Genomic DNA, 21,753 nt, shown 5'->3' on the forward strand with positions numbered 1-21,753 from the left:
CAAAGCAATACCAGAGACTATTTAGGCAGAGACAGAGCACTTGTATTAAAATTAATAGGAGAAATTGGAACACCCAATATGGCTGATGTAGAAAAGGAAGTCCCGCCTCACAGGTAAAAGATCCAATCACCTTTTAGATACAGAAATCGCCTGTCAGTCAACTTGAGAACGCGCATTAGCTGGACTAGCCTGAAAAATGGCGTTTTTTTAGCATGATCTGAGCTAAAGAAGCACAATTTGATATCATTGTTATCAGATTTAACTGCTAATTTTAAATATGTTGTTTGATCGTAATCTTGACCAACCGTTTTGGAGATCTCTATTTCCCCATTCAAGTGGATAGGACTTGTACATTTATGCCACTTATCCATAGAAAATAGATGCCCGGGAGTGTTTCAAAGATGGCTGCCGAGTGGACTGACTTGCCTTGAAAGACACTTTGGTGATACTCAAATAAGCATTAAAATACAGCAAGCACAAATATTAGTTAAAATAGTCAATTTTAAATTCCATCATGGATGATTTTTTTTTTTTTTTTACTTGTCGCAACGGATAATGGAATTATCTTCTTCGTGAAAGATACATCTGATGCTGCCATATAAGTAATCAAAGAGAAGGCATCTTAGAAGGCATCATAATCATTTTGGAGCAGCCTTTGTGTTTGAAGCACACTCTAAGGCCTTAAACTGCTGCCTTAAAATGCTGCCTACATAGGCAACTGGCTAGGTTTTGGAACAGAGCCTATGAGTGCTCTTTCTGGATCCATGTATGCATCTGTGCGCATAATACCTTAAAAATGTGAAGCAAAAATATTTTGGAAATTGAATGTAGTCTATCAACTAGCTATTTAAAAAAAAAGAATATGATTTCGAAAGTTAAACATTTTAAACCATCAATTTATTCATATATCATATGCAATACTGGTACAATTATAATGTTTGGGCCGATGTTGAAAATTCAACTTTCAAGGTTGGACTTTGAACTTTCAAACATATATCTTGCATATTCATTATCAGATGTAAATTGTTTTTAAATAAAATACTGTTTCCTCCAGGTCCGCAGGGGGCTGAGTGTCAGTGTCCCTCTGAAGGCCGCTGGTATCTGGCTGACAATAAACACTGTATCCCTGACAACGGCACGCGCTGTCAGCCGGACCAGTTTACCTGCATGAACGGCAGCTGCATTCACACCCAGTGGAAATGTGACAATGACGATGACTGTAGTGATGGCAGTGATGAACTGGAGAGGGTTTGCGGTAAGCTCGGCCGCAAAATCAGCCGTGCTTACATTCAGATATGGCACCATAAAGGGTTAGTTCACCCAGTATTGAAAATTCTGACATTATTTATTCACCTTCATGTTGTTCCACACCCCTTTGACCTTTTTCTTTTGTGGAACACAAAAGGAGATTTTTGCAGAATCTTTGCCATTCCTATTTGTTAGATCTTTTCCATACAATGAAAGTGAATGGTGACTAGGATTGAACATTATGGTAAACATCTCCTTTTGTGTTCCATGAGTGAAAAAAAGTCATACATGTCTGGTACAAAATGAGGGTGAGTAAATGATGACAAACTTTTCTTTTTTGGGTGATCACCAGATTTGACGTCAAATGACATTGGTTTACGTGTATGTAATGGCAATTTGGTTTCATTTGGACAATCAAACCTTTTTTGCGTAGGTTTGAGTATTCCTGCTCCTGTCTGACCATCTCTGTTTGCTGATGGATGAATTTTCCTATCTTGCATGCTGGCACAACCTTTTTACTAACATGTTACTTGCTTTTTTCTTACTTGTTCAATCTGCATCAAATCTCTTGCTCCAGGATCCAAGAGTCATTTTGTGTTTGGTGTGTATTCCTGCTTAAATCTTTTCACATATAAATATTAGGGCTGTGAATCAGTAAAACATGATTTAACTAATTAATTGCACAGATTTCTGTAATTAATCGTGATTAATCATGGTAAATGGTAAATTAAAATAAACTAAATTATAATCAGGAATATATTAACTTTATACTTTGTCTCAAAGGACTTGCAAGGAATTAGATAGTAATTATTTCTTTAAATTTTTTAAATATGTACATGTTAAAATGTTTTTTTTTTTTGGATAGTTTTTACAGGTATAAATATTTGATATTAAGCATATGTATTCATGCCATAAAATCAGTGGACATGCGGTAATTAAAAGTTGGCCAAAATCTTCTGCCGTTTTCCAGTGGACTTTCTTGAATAATAGGATCAAATGGGCAGATTAAATTTATATCAAGCTTTATTGGCAAGATAAAATCAAGTGTACATTGCCAATGCATTATTAGACACTATACATACAGATTTACTTAAAACAAATTGAATGCTGAAGTTTAATGTGCTGAAGTTTAAAATCTCAATACGATTATTTTCTCTGGCTGCCGTTCAGTCTCTATCGCACACACGCTGGGCCTCTCTCGTGTGGTTTCACTTTTGACACTGGTTTAGATGACAGTGAGTGAGCATTTTCGGATGATGCGAAGAGATATGACAACTTGCCCGTTTATCTCCCACACCCGGCTCACCACTTGTGGGTGAAGTCTCCATTCAATGTACAGTTTTCTTGATGAACAGTCAACTGTCAATTGCAGAAATTAACGCAATAAATTTCCCAGCCCTAATAAATGTATACTACCACTAAAACATGTGGACACATCTACTCATACTTATCACTATTTTCCACATTTTATAGTTTTAATAGGCTAATAACTAATCAAAACTATAAAATAACACAAATTGAATTTGTGTATAATGTATCGACAAATAAAGCTATTTTATATATTTTAGCATCTTCTAAGTCACCAATCTTTGTCTAGATTCAAGTTCTGCGCACTCTGTGCATTCACTCAACCAACTTCATGATGAGCATCCTGAGATGCTTTTTAAACTGTACTGAAGAAGTTTCCATGTCTGCTAGATGTTTTTTGGCTGCTTTTACTTAACTGTAACTTTCTTTTAAGCTCAGTTAAATCATTCAAACATACTGTATGTCATTTAGATCCATAGGTTTTTAAGATCATGAGAAAGATAAATCAAGACAAGTGTGTCCAAACTGTTTTTTGTGGAAATGTAGATAAGATGAAGTTCATTAACTGGCCATAAACAACCGGCCATACTAACCTCTTCCACGATGCTCCACTCTCTTACATGCAGTCCCACAAGTGGCAGCATTCATTTCGCTCTCAGGTAATACAAAAAGAAAATATAAAAATAGAGAGAAACAACAATAGAAGAAGTAGGCAGCTGTTACTCCAGCAAGCCTTAGGTAGTTAATTTTAGTTCAGTTTTTGCTGCTTAAATGAAAATGCATCTCTTTTCTGTGTGTATGTCAGTGTTTCACACCTGTGAGCCCACGGTGTTCACATGCGGGAATGGCCGCTGCGTGCCACTTCACTACTGCTGCAATCACTACAATGACTGTGGGGATAACAGTGACGAGACGGGCTGCTTGTTCCATCTCTGCGACCCAAACACTGAGTTCACCTGCAATAACGGCCGCTGCATTGCACGGGAATATGTCTGCAATGGGATAAATAATTGCTACGATAACGGGACTTCAGATGAACAGAACTGCGGTAAGTTTAGTTGCACACAGGCTAACGGAAGCAAGGATAATTTGAGTCTGGAAAATTTCTTGCTGTAAGCTCAGCAAAACCATATTAATATACAGTGGTGCTTAACTAACTTGAATCTGGTATAGGCCAACTAGTTCTCAACTAGTTGTGCCTCATGACCCAGATTTGATGTTGGATCAAACAATGTGGCAATGTGGTGTGGTGATCCAACAATGTGGCAAAATTGTTAATCATACAAAATGTCAACAAAAATGTTCGAATCCCAGGTCATGCTGAATGACTCCAGCCAGGTCTCCTAAGTAACCAAATTGGCCCGGTTGCTAGGGAGGGTAGAGTCACATGGGTTAACCTCCTCGTGATCGCCATAATGTGGTTAGTTCTCAGTGGGGCGCGTGGTGAGTTGAGCGTGGTTGCCGCAGTGGATGGCGTATAGCCTCCACACGCGCTATGTCTCTGTGGCAACACACTCAATAAGCCATGTGATAAGATGCGCGGGCAACTGGGATTCGTCCTCCGCCACCCGGACTGAGGCGAATCACTATGTGACCACAATGATTTAAAAGCACATTGGGAATTGGGCATTCCAAATTGGGAGAAAAAAGAAAAAAAAAATGTCCTTTGAAGTTTACATAAAAATTTATGAATATTACCATGAACCAAGTCTAAAAATAAGCTAAATTTGAAACATGATTTTATATATACAGGTGCATCTCAATAAATTAGAATGTCGTGGAAGTTCATTTATTTCAGTAATTCAACTCAAATTGTGAAACTCGTGTATTAAATAAATTCAGTGCACACAGACTGAAGTAGTTTAAGTCTTTGGTTCTTTTAATTGTGATGATTTTGGCTCACATTTAACAAAAACCCACCAATTCACTATCTCAAAAAATTAGAATATGGTGACATGCCAATCAGCTAATCAACTCAAAACACCTGCAAAGGTTCCCTGAGCCTTCAAAATGGTCTCTCAGTTTGGTTCACTAGGCTACACAATCATGGGGAAGACTGCTGATCTGACAGTTGTCCAGAAGACAATCATTGACACCCTTCACAAGGAGGGTAAGCCACAAACATTCATTGCCAAAGAAGCTGGCTGTTCACAGACTGCTGTATCCAAGCATGTTAACAGAAAGTTGAGTGGAAGGAAAAAGTGTGGAAGAAAAAGATGCACAACCAACCGAGAGAACCGCAGCCTTATGAGGATTGTCAAGCAAAATCGATTCAAGAATTTGGGTGAACTTCACAAGGAATGGACTGAGGCTGGTGTCAAGGCATCAAGAGCCACCACACACAGACGTGTCAAGGAATTTGGCTACAGTTGTCGTATTCCTCTTGTTAAGCCACTCCTGAACCACAGACAACATCAGAGGCGTCTTACCTGGGCTAAGGAGAAGAAGAACTGGACTGTTGCCCAGTGTTCAAAAGTCCTCTTTTCAGAGCAAGTTTTGTATTTCATTTGGAAACCAAGGTCCTAGAGTCTGGAGGAAGGGTGGAGAAGCTCATAGCCCAAGTTGCTTTAAGTCCAGTGTTAAGTTTCCACAGTCTGTGATGATTTGGGGTGCAATGTCATCTGCTGGTGTTGGTCCATTGTGTTTTTGGAAAACCAAAGTCACTGCACCCGTTTACCAAGACATTTTGGAGCACTTCATGCTTCCTTCTGCTGACCAGCTTTTTAAAGATGCTGATTTCATTTTCCAGCAGGATTTGGCACCTGCCCACACTGCCAAAAGCACCAAAAGTTGGTTAAATGACCATGGTGTTGGTGTGCTTGACTGGCCAGCAAACTCACCAGACCTGAACCCCATAGAGAATCTATGGGGTATTGTCAAGAGGAAAATGAGAAACAAGAGACCAAAAAATGCAGATGAGCTGAAGGCCACTGTCAAAGAAACCTCGGCTTCCATACCACCTCAGCAGCGCCACAAACTGATCACCTCCATGCCACGCCGAATTGAGGCAGTAATCAAAGCAAAAGGAGCCCCTACCAAGTTCTGAGTACATATACAGTAAATGAACATACTTTCCAGAAGGCCAACAATTCACTAAAAATGTTTTTTTTATTGGTCTTATGATGTATTCTAATTTGTTGAGATAGTGAATTGGTGGGTTTTTGTTATATGTGAGCCAAAATCATCACAATTAAAAGAACCAAAGACTTAAACTACTTCAGTCTGTGTGTATTGAATTTATTTAATACACGAGTTTCACAATTTGAGTTGAATTACTGAAATAAATGAACTTTTCCACGACATTCTAATTTATTGAGATGCACCTGTATATATATATATATATAATATATACAGTATATATATATTTTATTTTAATTTGTTTTTTATTTTTTTTATTTTTTTTGCATAATGCATATAGTGAATGCATAAACAACAGTAACAATATTTACCAGCCCTAATGCATGGAACAAACACTGGGGCAAATTGTGTTATATTCAGATGACAGATGAATTTGCGGCAACATAACAGTAAACCCTAAAGATATAGGAAGCATTTTTTATAGGAAGTATCTTGATAATCAGGAAAGCGAGACAAACAGGCTTATTCATGATTATCAGAACAAACCTGCGATCCATTTTTGGCTGTCTGAAGAATTGAAAGTCATAATGAAAATGGCAAAACTGGTTTCTTATCTTATCAAATGCTTATGCGTTCACTCTTACAGCTGAGACGACATGTCAACCAGAACATACCAAATGTCAGACCACCAACATCTGCATCCCACGCTCGTACCTGTGCGATGGAGATAACGACTGTGGAGACAACAGTGATGAGAGCCCGACACACTGCGGTGAGTCACCCGTTCCACCCTAAAATAATAAACAAAACATTATGCTTTTTTAAAGGGATAGTTCACCCCAAAATAAAAATTCTCTCATCATTTACTCACACTCATGCCATCACAAATATATATGACTTCCTTTCTTCAGCAGAACACATTTGAAGAAAAATAGAAAACTATTTCAGCTCAGTAGGTCCTTATAATGGAAGTGGGTGGTGACACGATTTTTGCTGCACAGACAATCAGCATTAACGTCATCCATACGTACCATCCACATCCATTATAAGGACCTACTGAGCTGAGATATATTTCTATTTTTCTTCAAATGTGTTCTGCTGAAGAAAGGAAGTCATATACATCTGGGATGGCATGAGGGTGAGTAAATGATGAGAGAATTTTCATTTTGGGGTGAACTATCCCTTTAACATTGTGTTTTTCCACACTCTGTTCAAGACTGATATTACAGCATGCTGATGTGTGCTTGTGTTCCTTGCAAAATATCAGTGGCAGGTCATGAAACTGGGTCCTTGAAAGATGGTATTGTGATACTTTCCTTTCATACTTTATACCATGAGCGATTTTGTGATACTTTAGCTGGCATTATACTGTAAGATGTGTTTAAGGTATCATTCATTTGCCAACAATCAACCCAAGTTGATTGTGGGCAAAATAATGCAGTTTTAGGTAGTTAAGTTTCAAGCTGTCATGCACAAGTAAGGTGTATCTGTGAATGAAGATGGTTTAAGAATGGTTTGTTAAAGTAATATTACGGGGTCAATACAAGTTAAGCTCAATCAACAGCATTTTTAGCATAATACTGATTACTACAAAATGTAATTTTGACTTGCCCCCCTTTTCTTTGAAGAAAGCAAAAATCTGGGTTACAGTGAGGCACTTACAATGAAAGTGAATGGGAGCCAATTTTTGAAATGTTAAAATACTCACTTTTTCAAAAGTTTAGCCACAAGACATAAACAGTATGCATGTTAACATGATTTTAGTGTGATAAAATCACTTAATAACCTTTTTTGTGTAACGTTATAGCCATTTTACAACTTTGTTGCCATGACAATGTAATGTCGACAAACCCTAAAGCGACTGTAAAAATGACAATTTAAACAACTTTACAGCTCAAATAATACACAAGGTTTAACAGAAGAATTAATGTAAGTGCTTTTATAAAATTATAAGCTTCACATTTCTGCATTTAAACCCTCCAAAAAATTGGCCACATTCAATTCCATTGTAAGTGCCTTACTGTAACCTTGATCTTTGCTTTTTTTTTTTTTTTTTTTAAAGGAGGGACGAGTAGAAATTAATTTGTGTTAATCAACATTGTCACAAATGCTGTCGATTGAGCTTAACTTGTATTGAACCCAGAATATTCCTTTAATATTTCAGAGGGGAAGGAAATATGTGACACTTAAACAGCTCAAAAATGATTAGTAGTAGTTGTAATAATAGATTTCCTTTTGTTCTTTGAACCGAAGTTTTTGCTAAACATGTCCGTTTCTGGATTTTTAGTTAAATTAGTGACCCATGTATGTGACCGATTCCACATGGGCCTGCTGAGTTAATTTTAGGGTTTTCAGTGCATTTGCCAAGTACTGTTTGAGTCTGAGTGATCTGTTTAATTTCACCTTTAGAAGACTTAGCGTGGGTTTGTATCTGACCGACCTCATGTTCTTTCCTCCTCAGCTACATCTACATGCTCCCAGAATGAGTTCCGTTGTTCGAGTGGGCACTGTATTCCCGGGCACTGGTATTGTGACGGAGGTACAGACTGTAATGATGGTTCTGATGAGCCCTCTACCTGCAGTAAGTACCACATATAACAGTATTCAATTCTATTACATATACATAGACATGTATATATATATACACACAGTATATGCCAAATACAGTTTAGTGGCCAGGATAGTGAAATAACAATGGAAACGGAGTGATATCAGGATGAAGTTGTGTTTATCAACAGTTGGCCATGTTTCTGGGTGGTAAGTCAAGAGTGAGTATCCTCCTCTTTTGTGTCACTGGTTACCATGGTCTGGATGTCTATATATTCAAAATGACATTGCACCACTCCACCACACACCCCCATTTTCGCTACACTGGTGATGTGTATAGTCATAAAGTGAAGACTAGTGTGAGACAAGTAAACAGTGTTGAAGCATTATCTTAATTTGTGTTACTGTATTTATTTGTGTTCAAATGTTATTTTGAGGAAGAATCATGCATATTGAGTAATTCTTAAAAGGATACATAATAATGCATGATAATACAATTAACATGAAAAGAATATTTGGACACTTGAGTGGTATCAGTAACTGTTAAACATACAGTATATGGGTGTGTGTCTGTGATGTCAGTGGTCTGTCCAACCCCCATTGAATGACAAATTCCTCCAAAGTGACGTCCACCAGAGAAGTCCTCACACACTCACCGGCCCTTCCTTTGACCCACACTGCCCCATCCTCTCACTTTTGTCCCAGTTAATCACAGCACCCCGCGGTGCCTTTTTGTTCAAACAGGACACTCGAGAGAGGAATGCAGAACCACAATGCTCATTCTCTCCCAGAATTCCTCTGTGACTGGAATTCATGCAGAAACCCTCAGACATTTTTTTTTTTTTTTTTTTTGCCGCTCTGGATGGGATTTAATGGTTAAATGGATTACGCAGGCCACAGGTTTCTTAGTTCCCTCTGAGATCAGAGTGAGACATGGGCCTGGAGCAGGTCAGTTTTCTCTTGCATCTTCAGCTATGGCTCACTGCGGTGTGTTTTTATGCTACAGCTACCATGGTGAAGACCTGCAACTCTGACCAGTTCCTCTGTGATGATGGAAGGTGTATCGCCGCATCCTTGATCTGCGATGGAGACAATGACTGTGGGGACATGAGCGATGAAGATGAGAGACACAACTGTGGTCAGTACTCTGTGTGGACACTTGGTTCAAATGCTTGGTTTGGGCCTGAGTTTGAATCACAATTTCATTTGCATCATTAGTGTGAGTACAACTATGAGTACTAGCGGCAGCTGTTTACCACTGTTACAAGGTAACAACTCAAGGGGTGTTCACTTTGACAGTGATTTAATCACTAGAGGTCAACAGGTTGCAGTATGGACCCTTTTCACAGACTGTGATGATGTGTGTGTGTGTGTGCGTGTGTCTTATTTAGCACTTTTTATAACTTATTTTTTTAATATTATTATTTTGTGTAAATTTCAAATTACATTTTTCTTTGCATTATATTACCGTGGCATACTAAAGCAAACAACAAATCTAGTCAACACTGTTGTGATATGGTTTTTAAATACAATTGCTGAGGGATGTGTCATCTTTTTTATTATTTTATTTATTTATTTGTACAGGGACATTGATTTCAGATCTTATTTCATCAGACCTTCTGACTGTCCTAATATATCTCTATATTTTTTTTTTTTACCTCTTTTGGGAGTTTGTGGAAAACATATTAGTTGATTTTATTTATTTATTTATTTATTTATTTATTTTGCTGTTTGTGCAAATGGGAACTCAAATAATATTTGGTGCACTCAAAAAATATTTTAGCTTATTTTTAAGATTTATGTATTTCAATTTAATTACAAAATTCTATCAAATTGAATTGTGCATTGTTTAACAAAATTTTATAAAATGGGGGCCTGGGTAGCTCAGTGGTAAAATACACTGGCTACCACCCCTGGAGTTTGCTAGTTTGCTAGTTTGAATCCCAGGGCATGCTGAGTGACTCCAGCCATGTCTTCTAAGCAACCAAATTGACCCAGTTGCTAGGGAGGGTAGAGTCACATGGGGTAACCTCTTCGTGGTCGCTATAATGTGGTTTGTTCTCGGTGGGTAAATTGAGCGTGGTTGCCGCGGTGGATGGCGTGAAGCCATGGCAACACACTCAACAAGCCACGTGATAAGATGCACAGGTTAACTGTCTCAGACACAGAGGCAACTGGGATTCATCCTCTGCCACCCAGACTGAGGCAAATCACTATGCGACCACGAGGACTTAGAGCGCATCAGGAATTGGGCATTCCAAATTGGGAGAAAAAGGGGAAAAAATCCCCCCCCCCAAAAATTTATTTTATAAAATAAAAAAAGAAAAATATATATATATATGTTTTTTTTAAGATTTCTCAATTAAACTTGGTGTCAAAAATGAGCTCAAACACGTGTGCCGCGGCTCTGATATGTGGACCAATTAAATGATTAAATGGTCATCAATTATGAAATTAAAATGCTTATATTTTCCTTTTGTGTGTGTTCTCCCATTCCCATTTCACGTTTTTATTACTTTTACTGTTGTTTGTGAATTTTGAATAAGGATTTTTTTTTATAGTTTGAATTGGTCACAAAGAGCTAATGAAGGATTTCAGTTACTTTTCCAGGCCTGGAAATCACAATATTAAAAATTGCCTGATATTTCCAGATTTTTTGTAACTGTGGGAACCCTGTGGTTGCTAGTAGGGCTTCATGCTTGACTGCTGTAACCAGCTACATCAGGCAGTGGATCATGTGAGCATTACTCCCATTGGTAGTTGCCGCATAGCGTCGCTCTTCATTTTCATAAAATTGACATTTACTTCCGTGAGTTTGGCTAGATTGCATTCTCACCAATTGCGTACCAGGGTTTATGTGAACTGTACCCCAGATGAATGAATGTGGATGAATATGAAACTGATTGTGGATTATATAGCTCAGGTAATTTTGTCCTGGAAGAATTTGATGTGAAATTAGTTCATATTGAGATCTCTGACTTTTATCTTGGCAAATCTGTACACAGTTTGAGACTTTGAGATCTCTTCTGAAGCTATTGATTCCAAAAGAGTTTAACGTTGCAGTGCTCTAACAACCGTTAAATACATAGCACTCACATATATTGGGGTAAAACAATACATTTTTCATTCAATTGAACAATTGTATCAATACTTCTTGGCATTAAGTGAAATAAGTCTACTAAGTGTCAACATGTCTTGTTTGCCATCATGAATTAATTTTTCCACTAAGCTCATTTCATTGCATTATAGGTTTGCCTTCTCTGCGAAAGATACTTGCGATGCTCTTTTAGAATTTGGCCAAAACAAGTATCTTAGAAGGCAGCAACTTAGTCTGCTTACTTGCTGCTGACGTCTTGGAACCGCATTTGTGTCAAGGGTGTGCCAATAATGCTTTAAATGTGCAAGGGTATTCTTGCATTGAAAATGTTTCGTTGGCCGCCCAAGCAAAATTTGGGGCCACGGAAGCAAATGTAATCTTGCATTCGGCACTTCATAAGCACTAGATATGCTTCTCATCTGACACGCTCATCTGGAGCACGCAAGTGTGTGCGAGTCCAGCAGGCTTTCCGTTATTTGTGCTCCAGAGACTGGAGAGTCAGACCGGGATCAATCGCGCTACTCAATCCGGCTTCTCTCGATATAGCGGCACAGACCACAAAACTGATGTGACACAATTTAATTCTAATGAGAAGTTTTTTACTTTAAAGCACTATGGAGGAAGTCAAACATCTCAAATGGTTAGAGAGCCTGACATTCTAACCACCACTGACTATAATAACCATAGGCTCAAAATAAATGGGAAAAATGAAAACTGTACTGAACACTGTAGTAGAATTGTAACATTAAATGATCTCTCAGAGAGAATCCATGAGACTTCATTTAAATTGTATTATGTATATTTTATTATACTCATTACCACAGTAATGATGATCCATCCATGGTTTTACTTGTGGTAATGACATTACAAATGCCACAGTGGAAGAAATATGGTCAACATAAAGGCAAGTAGAAAGTAGAATAAAGGGCTTTAAAATCTGGACAAATGATGAACAAATTAGTTTGAAATTTGACTTCTCTGTAATACACTATATTGCCAAAAGTATTCGCTCACCCATCCAAATAATTGAATTCAGGTGTTCCAATTACTTCCATGGCCACAGGTGTATAAAATGAAGCTCCTAGGCATGCAGACTGCTTCTACAAACATTTGTGAAAGAATGGGCCGCTCTCAGGAACTCAGTGAATTCCAACGTGGTACTGTGATAGGATGCCACATGTGCAACAAGTCCAGTCGTGAAATTTCCTCGCTACTAAATATTCCACAGTCAACTGTCAGTGGTATTATAACAAAGTGGAAGCGATTGGGAATGACAGCAACTCAGCCACGAAGTGGTAGGCCACATAAAATGACAGAGCGGGGTCAGCGGATGCTGAGGCGCATAGTGCGCAGAGGTCGCCAACTTTCTGCAGAGTCAATCGCTACAGACCTCCAAAGTTCATGTGGCCTTCTGATTAGCTCAAGAACAGTGCGTAGAGAGCTTCATGGAATGGGTTTCCATGGCCGAGCAGCTGCATCCAAGCCATACATCACCAAGTGCAATGCAAAGCGTCGGATGCAGTGGTGTAAAGCACGCCGCCACTGGACTCTAGAGCAGTGGAGACGCGTTCTCTGGAGTGACGAATCACGCTTCTCCATCTGGCAATCTGATGGACGAGTCTGGGTTTGGCGGTTGCCAGGAGAACGGTACTTGTCTGACTGCATTGTGCCAACTGTGAAGTTTGGTGGAGGGGGGATTATGATGTGGGGTTGTTTTTCAGGATCTGGGCTTGGCCCCTTAGTTCCAGTGAAAGGAACTCTGAATGCTTCAGCATACCAAGAGATTTTGGACAATTCCATGCTCCCAACTTTGTGGGAACAGTTTGGGGATGGCCCCTTCCTGTTCCACCATGACTGCGCACCAGTGCACAAAGCAAGGTCCATAAAGACATGGATGAGCGAGTTTGGTGTGGAAGAACTTGACTGGCCTGCACAGAGTCCTGACCTCAACCCGATAGAGCACCTTTGGGATGAATTAGAGCGAAGACTGCGAGCCAGGCCTTCTCGTCCAACATCAGTGTCTGACCTCACAAATGTGCTTCTGGAAGAATGGTCAAAAATTCCCATAAACACACTCCTAAACCTTGTGGAAAGCCTTCCCAGAAGAGTTGAAGCTGTTATAGCTGCAAAGGGTGGGCCGACGTCATATTAAACCCTATGGATTAAGAATGGGATGTCACTTAAATTCATATGCGTCTAAAGGCAGATGAGCGAATACTTTTGGCAATATGGTGTATATACTCTGTTTGAATTATATTTGATATTAGGAAACAAACATGTTTGCCTTTAGATATTCATATGTTCTCTATAGAGATGACTTAAAGTGGTAGTTTACCCAAAAATGAAAATTCTCTCATCATTTACTCACCCTCATGCCTTCCCAGATGTGTATGACTTTCTTTCTTCAGCAGAACACAAACAAAGATTTTTTGAAGAATATCTCGGCTCTGTAGGTCCTCACAATACAAGTGAGTTGTGACCAGAACTTCAAAAATCACACAAAGGCAGCATAAAAGTAATCCGTATGACTCCAGTGGTTAAATCCATGTCTTCAGCAGCACTATGATAGGTGTGGGTGAGAAGAAAATCAACATTTAAGTCCTTTTTTTCTTTAAATCTCCACCTTTGACCAGCCCAGACCAGTAGGTGGAGATATGCATAAAGATTGCGAATTGCCAAAAACAGAAGAAGAAGAATGTAAAAGTGAAAGTGGAGACTTTTGGAGATATTGATCTGTTTCTCACCCATACCTGAAGATATGGATTTAAACACTGGAGTCTGGTGGATTACTTTTATGCTGACTTGTGTGATTTTTGGACCTTCTAAGTTCTGGTCACCATTCACTGGCATTGCATGGACCTACAGAGCTGAGAAATTATTTTAAAAATCTTTGTTTGTATTCTGAAGAAGAAAAGAAAGTCAAACACATCTGTGATGGCATGAGGGTGACTAAATGATGAGAGAATTGTAATTTTTGGGTGAACTATCCCTTTAAATCATTAAGAGCCTAATGAAAAGAATAAATGTTTAATGAGCAGAAACAAACATTTTCACTAAAAGCACAGTCCCACCTCATGAAGATGCTTCATCCATGTACAGTCAGACTATAACCAGCCCTATAGAAAAAAGGTGTAAATTAAATCAGGTTAGTTTAGTTTGATTTCCCATGGCAAAAACTGTCAAATTCAAAATGTTACAGATGTTTAGATGATCAAAAATAACTTGTATATCCAATGTATACATGATATGCAGCTACATAATTATGTTAAATATTAATCCATTGCAACTATGGAAAAAAACGACTTTTCGTGTATGGACCGTGAATGTCATTCACCACCGAAGACCATTTTTGACCCAGGAAAAACCCTGAAATTGACAGCTCAGTAGGTTTTTGGAAACAATTGTGACACAGTTGGTTTTCAGATAATAAATTGGTTCTAACATAAATTTGCTTCCAAAAATTTACAGTCTTGTAATTGGGGCCTCCCTTCTGTTTTGTCCACAGCTAACCGCAGCTGCTTTCCTCAGGAGTTCACCTGTATCAATAGCAGGCCTCCTCAGAGGAATTGTATCCCGCGGGACTGGGTGTGTGATGGTGATGCAGACTGTTCAGACGCATACGATGAGCACCAGAACTGCACTCTCAGATCCTGCTCTGCCAGCGAGTTCACCTGCAACAATGGCCTCTGTATTCGCAGCTCCTACAGGTTAGGATTGCTTTAAAAACAAATTGGGGGTAGAAACTTAAAAGGGCTAATTCACTCATGTTATTCCAAGCCCATCTGACTCTTCTTTTGTCCCAAAATTCCTTGCTGTGTGTTTCATCTCTGGTAGGTGTGACCATCGTAATGATTGTGGCGACAGCAGCGATGAGCAAGGCTGCACCTATCAGCCTTGTCAACAGCATCAGTTCACATGTCAGAATGGCCGCTGTGTCTCGCGGGATTTCGTGTGTGATGGGGACAATGATTGCGGGGATAAATCTGATGAGTTGGATCACCTGTGCCAGACCCCAAACCCTACCTGCCCACCTGGAAACTTTAGGTGTGAAAATGGAAACTGCGTGCCACTCAGCGAGGTGTGTGACAGGAGCGATGACTGCAATGACAACAGTGATGAGAAAGGCTGTGGTAAGCACTGAAATCTAGTGGTCGAACGATATATCGCCGAGGCCGATATTCTGATTTTTTTTATTATTGGCATCGGCCGATACATTTTCCCGTTTGGCCGATTTGTTTCTTGAGTGTGCTGAGAATCGGCTGCTTGCATGTGAAGCGACTGAGACATGTAAACGACCAGTCACAGTTCGTTTTGTTGTTACGGCCATCATGTTACTACAATAATAGACCGGTGTGCAACACAGTATCATTTAAATGGTCCACATATCAGAGCCGCGGCACACGCGTTTGAGCTCATTTTTGACATTATATCACATGGCAGCGAAGTTGTAAAATTGGCTATAACTTTACACAGAATAGGTTAGTAAGTGATTTAATCACACTAAAACCATGTTTACACATATACTGTTTCAAAAGTAAAGGTATAAATGAAGATATAAACGAAGAGTATTTTAATGTTCAGAAATTGGCCCCATTTACCAGATTTGTGCTTTTTTTTTATTTTTATTTTTTAAATAAATACATTTTCAAAATATTTCAAAAGTCAAAATACATTTTTGTGGTAATCAATATTATGCCACAAATGCTGTTGATTGAGCTTTACTTTTATTGAACCCGGAACATCCCTTTATTTTCAGTGTTGAACTTATGATGCACTGAAAGTCTTAATCAATGTCCATTTTTACTGCTGTAAGGCATCAATGAATGCACAGACCCATCCATGCACCACTGCGACCACAACTGTACCGACACACCCACCAGCTTCATCTGCACCTGTCGTCCCGGCTACCGCCTCATGTCCGACAACAAAACTTGCGATGACATAGACGAGTGTTCCGTCATGCCCAGCGTGTGTAGCCAGGTCTGCGAAAACACCATGGGTTCATACGTCTGCAAGTGTGCACCGGGCTTCCTGCGCGAACCTGACGGCCGCAGCTGCAGGCAAAACAGCAACATCACTCCATACTTGATCTTCAGCAATCGCTACTACCTGCGAAATCTTTCAACGGATGGCGAGGCCTATTCACTCATTCTGCAAGACCTCACCAGCGTGGTGGCTCTAGACTTTGACCGGGTGGAGAAACGCTTGTACTGGATAGATGTGAGCCGGAGAGTGGTGGAACGGATGTTTTTCAACGGGACGGGCCGAGAGGTGGTCGTGAATGGGGTTTTGCATGGGGAAGGACTGGTGGTCGACTGGGTCGGGAGGAAGCTGTATTGGGTTGACAGTTTTCTCGACTGCATGAAAGTTTCGGAACTGGATGGACGCTTTGTGAGGAAGTTAGCAGAACATTGTATGGATGCCAACAACACGTACTGCTTTGAGAATCCCAGAGCCATCGTGGTGCATCCAAAGTTTGGGTGAGTGCACCAATGATTGGAGGTCATTTTTAAGACCATATTACTATTGAAAATGCAATCAATAGCCATGTACTCACTACAAATTAGAGGTATCTACTTTTACCGATTAATATCTTTCACTTTTACCAATTAATCGTGCCGATTAATCGGTTGCTTTTTGGAACTATCGGTTATCAGTGAACTACGGCTTGGTTCCACAGTATAATAGCGGCTTGTAGAGATGAAATAAAAACAATCGATTAATACAATACTGTGTGTATATATTATATATACACACACACAAACACACACACACACATACACACAGTAAAAATAAACAAAACTCTTTATCTGGTGAATGCTGTAAAAGGCTTGGTTTGGAAAATATTCAAATATAGAGCTATATTATAAATATAATCTAAATATAAATCCATAGATTATAATGGAGCCAAGCCTCCGTCATTGCAAAATAAGAGTCCCCAAGTATTTTGAGTGTTAAGAGTGTTTCAGGCTTGTTTATAGATAAAAGTCCTACATTATGCACCAGTTTTTTGTTGTTGTTGTTATTGTTATTGGGATTTTGGTTGACTAAATACTCTGTGTCTGTACCCACCATAGTATAGAAAGACTTTGATGGCAGATTAATCGGTTATCGGCCTTTTCCACCACCTTAGTTATCGGTATCAGCAAAATCCACTATTGGTCGACCTCTAAAAGTTTTGGTAGTGAAAAATGCAGTTAAATACTGGAGCGAATGCCCCTTAATCATTAGTTCTCAACTGGCGGATTGCAACCCAGACATGCATTGGAAAAACAAATTATTCCAGTAAAAATATACAAGCATCCTTAAAACAAGATAAAGGTACTTGAAGCATAATTTAAATGTATGTATGTATGTATGTATGTCATATATGTATGATATATATATATATGCTTCAACAAGAAGAAACAATTTGCCAATGGGGTAAATATCAAAGTATTCCCTGAAAATGAGTCTTATGCAGTTTTGCCTCACAAGTTTTTTGGATACTTTTACTGGAAAACACCACAAAAATAATGGTTTGGAAAATAATTTTTTGCAGTGCAGTTCTCAACTGGTGTGTCGGGAGCCAAAAATGTGTTGCAGACCTGTTGCAATAAAACAGTGGGAAAAGAATGATAAATGCAAATAATAAAATTCAACTATATAACAATGCATAGTTAGGGAAGCAAAATACCAATATGTTAAGAAAACCATTACCATATCTTGTGTTGTTGATGTCAAAGGCTGTGCTTCCAAGTATTTTGGTGCAAATTCATCGGTCACTTGGCTAGCCAAATGAGGCAAATGCCAACACAGACAGGATGTGTGAACATTTTCTGCTTTTTCTAATCAGATCTGATATTTCATGCAGATATGTGTATTGGACAGACTGGGGAGACAAAGCCTTCATTGGACGTGTTGGGATGGATGGAAAAAACAGGTTGGCCATCATCACTACTAAGATTGAGTGGCCCAACGGTCTCACCATAGACTACACCAATGACAAACTGTACTGGTCTGATGCTCACCTGAATTACATTGAGTAAGACTTTACCTCATTTATATCCTGTGCATCACAGTATAGTAGGCAGTCTCTGTTTTTATACTGGCTCTCAAGACTCAAATATGGTGGATGATAAACAGCATTTCCAAATCGAAATCTGGCCCAAAACCTAGTGAATTGCATGAACATGGGCAGCATACTAACTTAAATGAAATAAGTGACCGATCTGGAACGCTCTACATTGGCAGCAACTTTGCATGCCATACAAATAGGACACTCGACTCGTTAACATGTAGCTAAGCTAAAAATTAGATACTCTTATTATAAGCATTAGTAGCACACACAAGTATTGGGTAAAGTAGTCTGTTCTTAATTTGATTGAACTATTTTTTATTAATATGTTTAAACTTTCTGGGATTGAATTCTCTGTGAAGGATACATGCAATGCTGCCTAAGGGGCTGTTCACAATGATTTATTTTTTTTTGGCATCCATCTGTGCTGTTTTTTTAATGTTTTTCAACAACATACGTAAACATGTCAGATGTCTTTGTCTTAATTATTTTTTCAGCTTCTTGTGCAAGGACCCCATACCGTGTCCAAGGGGTGCACAACACAACCAAATTAGCAAAGCAAATAAAACAGGAAAATACAGCAGCTCTCTGCATGTTCCGAGTAGCCTCATGATCTCTCATGCATTGAGTTAGACTTAAATATTTATTTTCTGTTAATTTCACTGTGTTGTGTTGTGGCTTATTTCCGTTGTACTGTGGTTTTTCTGTTGTGTTGTGGCTTTATTTTGTTGTAGCTTATTTCCGTTGTGTTTTCAGCTTTTATTTGCTTTGCTAATTTGGTTGTGTTGTGCATTTCTCAGCCACTGTAGCCCTGCATTTTTAAACGTGTTAAACAGAACTTCAACTTTTAAAAATGTATCTCAAAACACCTGCATCTAGCATTTTAGCAAGAATGTGTTCGGTCTATACGGCCCCTTAAAATTAGCGTAAAAAAGGTATCTTAGCAGGCAGCATTAAAGGAATAGTTCACCCAAAAAAATTCTCTCATCATTTCTCACCCTCATGCCATCCCAGATGTGTATGACTTTCTTTCTTCTGCAAAACACAAAGATTTTTTGAAGAATATCTCAGCTCTGTAGGTCCATACAATGCAAGTGAATGGTGATTAGACCTTTGTAGTGCCAAAAATCACATAAAGGAAACAAAAGTAATCCATATGACTCGTGTTAAAATCCATATCTTCATATGAATCTGATGAGCTGGATCACCTGTGCGATAATAGGTCATTTAAGTCCTTTTTGACTCTAAATCTCCACTTTAACTTTCACTTTCAGATGTGAAAGTGAAACTAAACAGGCGCCACATGTGACTTTCAGATGTAAAAGTGAAAGTGGAGATTTAGAGTAAAAAAAAAGGACTTAAATATTGCTCTGTTTCTCACCCACACCTATTACATTGTGTAAAGGGGCTATAAGGGAAAGGAGGAGGGCAGCTGCCTGTAGTTCTCTCTCTCTCTCTTGAACTGCCGTCTCCGGTCGCCTTTATCCCTCGCTCGCCTCATCAGGCTGATCGGGGTCCGGGCGTGTGTCATTACGGCCCAGCCCTGCCCTCCTCCGCTCTACACATTGCTTCTGAATATATGGATTTTTGGAGCTACAAAGGTCTGATCACTTGCATTGAATGAACCTACAGAGCTGAGATATTCTTCTAAAAAGCTTTGTGCTCTGCTGAAGAAAGAAAGTCATACTGGGATGGCATGAGAGTGAGTAAAAGATAAGAGAATTTTCATTTTTGGATGAACTATCCCTTTAAATTGCTGCAGTGGAACCTCCTTCAGGTCAGGAATATGCCTGTAAAAAAAAAAACTTAAATTGCGCAAGATATTAAGACTTGTTTTCAGAGAATATATTGTGAATAAAGTACCCCATTGGCAAATAGTTTTTTCGTGTTTAATGCATAAATCTAGCTAAATTTGTTGAGGTTTATGGTCCCATAACTGGTCCCAGTTGTGTGTTGATCATAAAGTTCTATGCTTGAAATTAAAATGATTCCATCTCCGCAGATTCTCTGACCTGGATGGGCACCACAGACACACTGTATACGACGGCATTTTGACGCATCCTTTTGCGATCACAGTGTTCGAGGAAAGTGTCTACTGGACGGACTGGAACACTCACACGGTGGAGAAGGGTAACAAGTACAACGGCTCCGGACGGCAAGCACTTGTCAACACCACTCACCGGCCATTTGACATTCACGTGTTCCATCCATACCGCCAGCCTATCGGTGAGTCCAGGACAGCATAACCTGAGCAGGATCGCAAGCGTCCCTCTTCTGTTACAGTCATTATCTTGCATTGAATCGTTATCACTTCCTTTAAACTTCCAAAAAGGCACTTAAGGGTCTCTGCCAATATTTACAGAGTCCAAAACAATGCCGCCACTCTTCGCTCCTTCCTCAGAGACAGGAAAGACTAAACTTTTTATCATCGCTGTAATTGCCAGGACAGGTAGTTTAAACTCTTTAACTGTGGTGTTCTTTAGAAAGAAGAGCTACTCCGATATGGTGTGGGGCCACATCTTGGTTATTTGTAAGATGATATAGTATAACTCAGTGGCTTTCAAGTGGTGGTTTGCAGGTCTGCCAATGCTAAATGCAAATGATAAAATGCAACTAACCATATGTTTGGGTATATTTAGTGTAGCGAATGGCTTACTAACTTTTAAAACATAGGAGACAGTGCTTCCCATGTCTTTTGTTGATTTTAACGGCTGTGCATCCAATCAAACTCTACAGTATTTTGGCTCAATTTCAGACAAATTAGGCATATGCTTATAAGGTGGCTTACAACCTGGACTATATTAAAAAAAAGTTTACTTGCAAGTGAGAAAGATACCTTATTGACACTGTAAATATACCCAAGACATTAAAATATAAAAGGAAATTAGAAATTATACAGTACCCTATATGCATGTGGATGATTTGACGATAAATATTCACAGTACGCAATATCCAATATGCATAATACACACACTATACATAGAAAGTAAATAATAATGTATTTTTTGCAGTGTATTATTGAATGCCGAGAGCATGAAAAGCAATCATAAAACATTAGGGACTTAAAGCAACAGCTGCAGATGGGACGGCAATGGCGACCAGAAGTAAACAGATCAACCGTCGTAGCCAAGATACGCAGAAATCATTAAGCTACACTATCCTACAGGAATACTTAATGGAAATATTTAGAAAGGTATCACCTGGCGGGGGCCTGGGTAGCTCAGCGAGTATTGACACTGACTACCACCCCTGGTGTTGCGACTTCGAATCCAGGGTGTGCTGAGTGACTCCAGCCAGGTCTCCTAAGCAACCAAATTGGCCCGGTTGCTAGGGAGGGTAGAGTCGCATGGGGTAACCACCTCGTGGTTGCGATTAGTGGTTCTCGCTCTCAATGGGGCGGTGTTAAGTTGTGCGTGGA

General features: G+C 39.2%; 2 protein-coding genes across 2 annotated transcripts in view; one reads left to right on the forward strand and one right to left on the reverse strand.

Annotated features, from left to right (window-relative positions):
- LOC127448416 (ceramide synthase 6-like) overlaps nt 1-21,753 on the reverse strand; it is a 427,716-nt gene that overhangs the window by 250,284 nt on the left and 155,679 nt on the right. The window lies entirely within an intron of this gene.
- LOC127448043 (low-density lipoprotein receptor-related protein 2-like) overlaps nt 1-21,753 on the forward strand; it is a 124,436-nt gene that overhangs the window by 57,455 nt on the left and 45,228 nt on the right. Inside the window, exons 42-53 of the mRNA XM_051710302.1 lie at nt 1,055-1,255; nt 1,826-1,849; nt 3,183-3,215; nt 3,362-3,604; nt 6,281-6,406; nt 8,096-8,215; nt 9,188-9,319; nt 14,784-14,985; nt 15,113-15,408; nt 16,092-16,758; nt 18,132-18,302; nt 20,338-20,561. Coding sequence (XP_051566262.1) covers nt 1,055-1,255; nt 1,826-1,849; nt 3,183-3,215; nt 3,362-3,604; nt 6,281-6,406; nt 8,096-8,215; nt 9,188-9,319; nt 14,784-14,985; nt 15,113-15,408; nt 16,092-16,758; nt 18,132-18,302; nt 20,338-20,561 — 2,439 coding nt within the window. The remainder of the gene's footprint in view (nt 1-1,054; nt 1,256-1,825; nt 1,850-3,182; nt 3,216-3,361; nt 3,605-6,280; nt 6,407-8,095; nt 8,216-9,187; nt 9,320-14,783; nt 14,986-15,112; nt 15,409-16,091; nt 16,759-18,131; nt 18,303-20,337; nt 20,562-21,753) is intronic.

This window comes from Myxocyprinus asiaticus, chromosome 11 (assembly GCF_019703515.2).
Source record: "Myxocyprinus asiaticus isolate MX2 ecotype Aquarium Trade chromosome 11, UBuf_Myxa_2, whole genome shotgun sequence".
NCBI lineage: Eukaryota > Metazoa > Chordata > Actinopteri > Cypriniformes > Catostomidae > Myxocyprinus > Myxocyprinus asiaticus.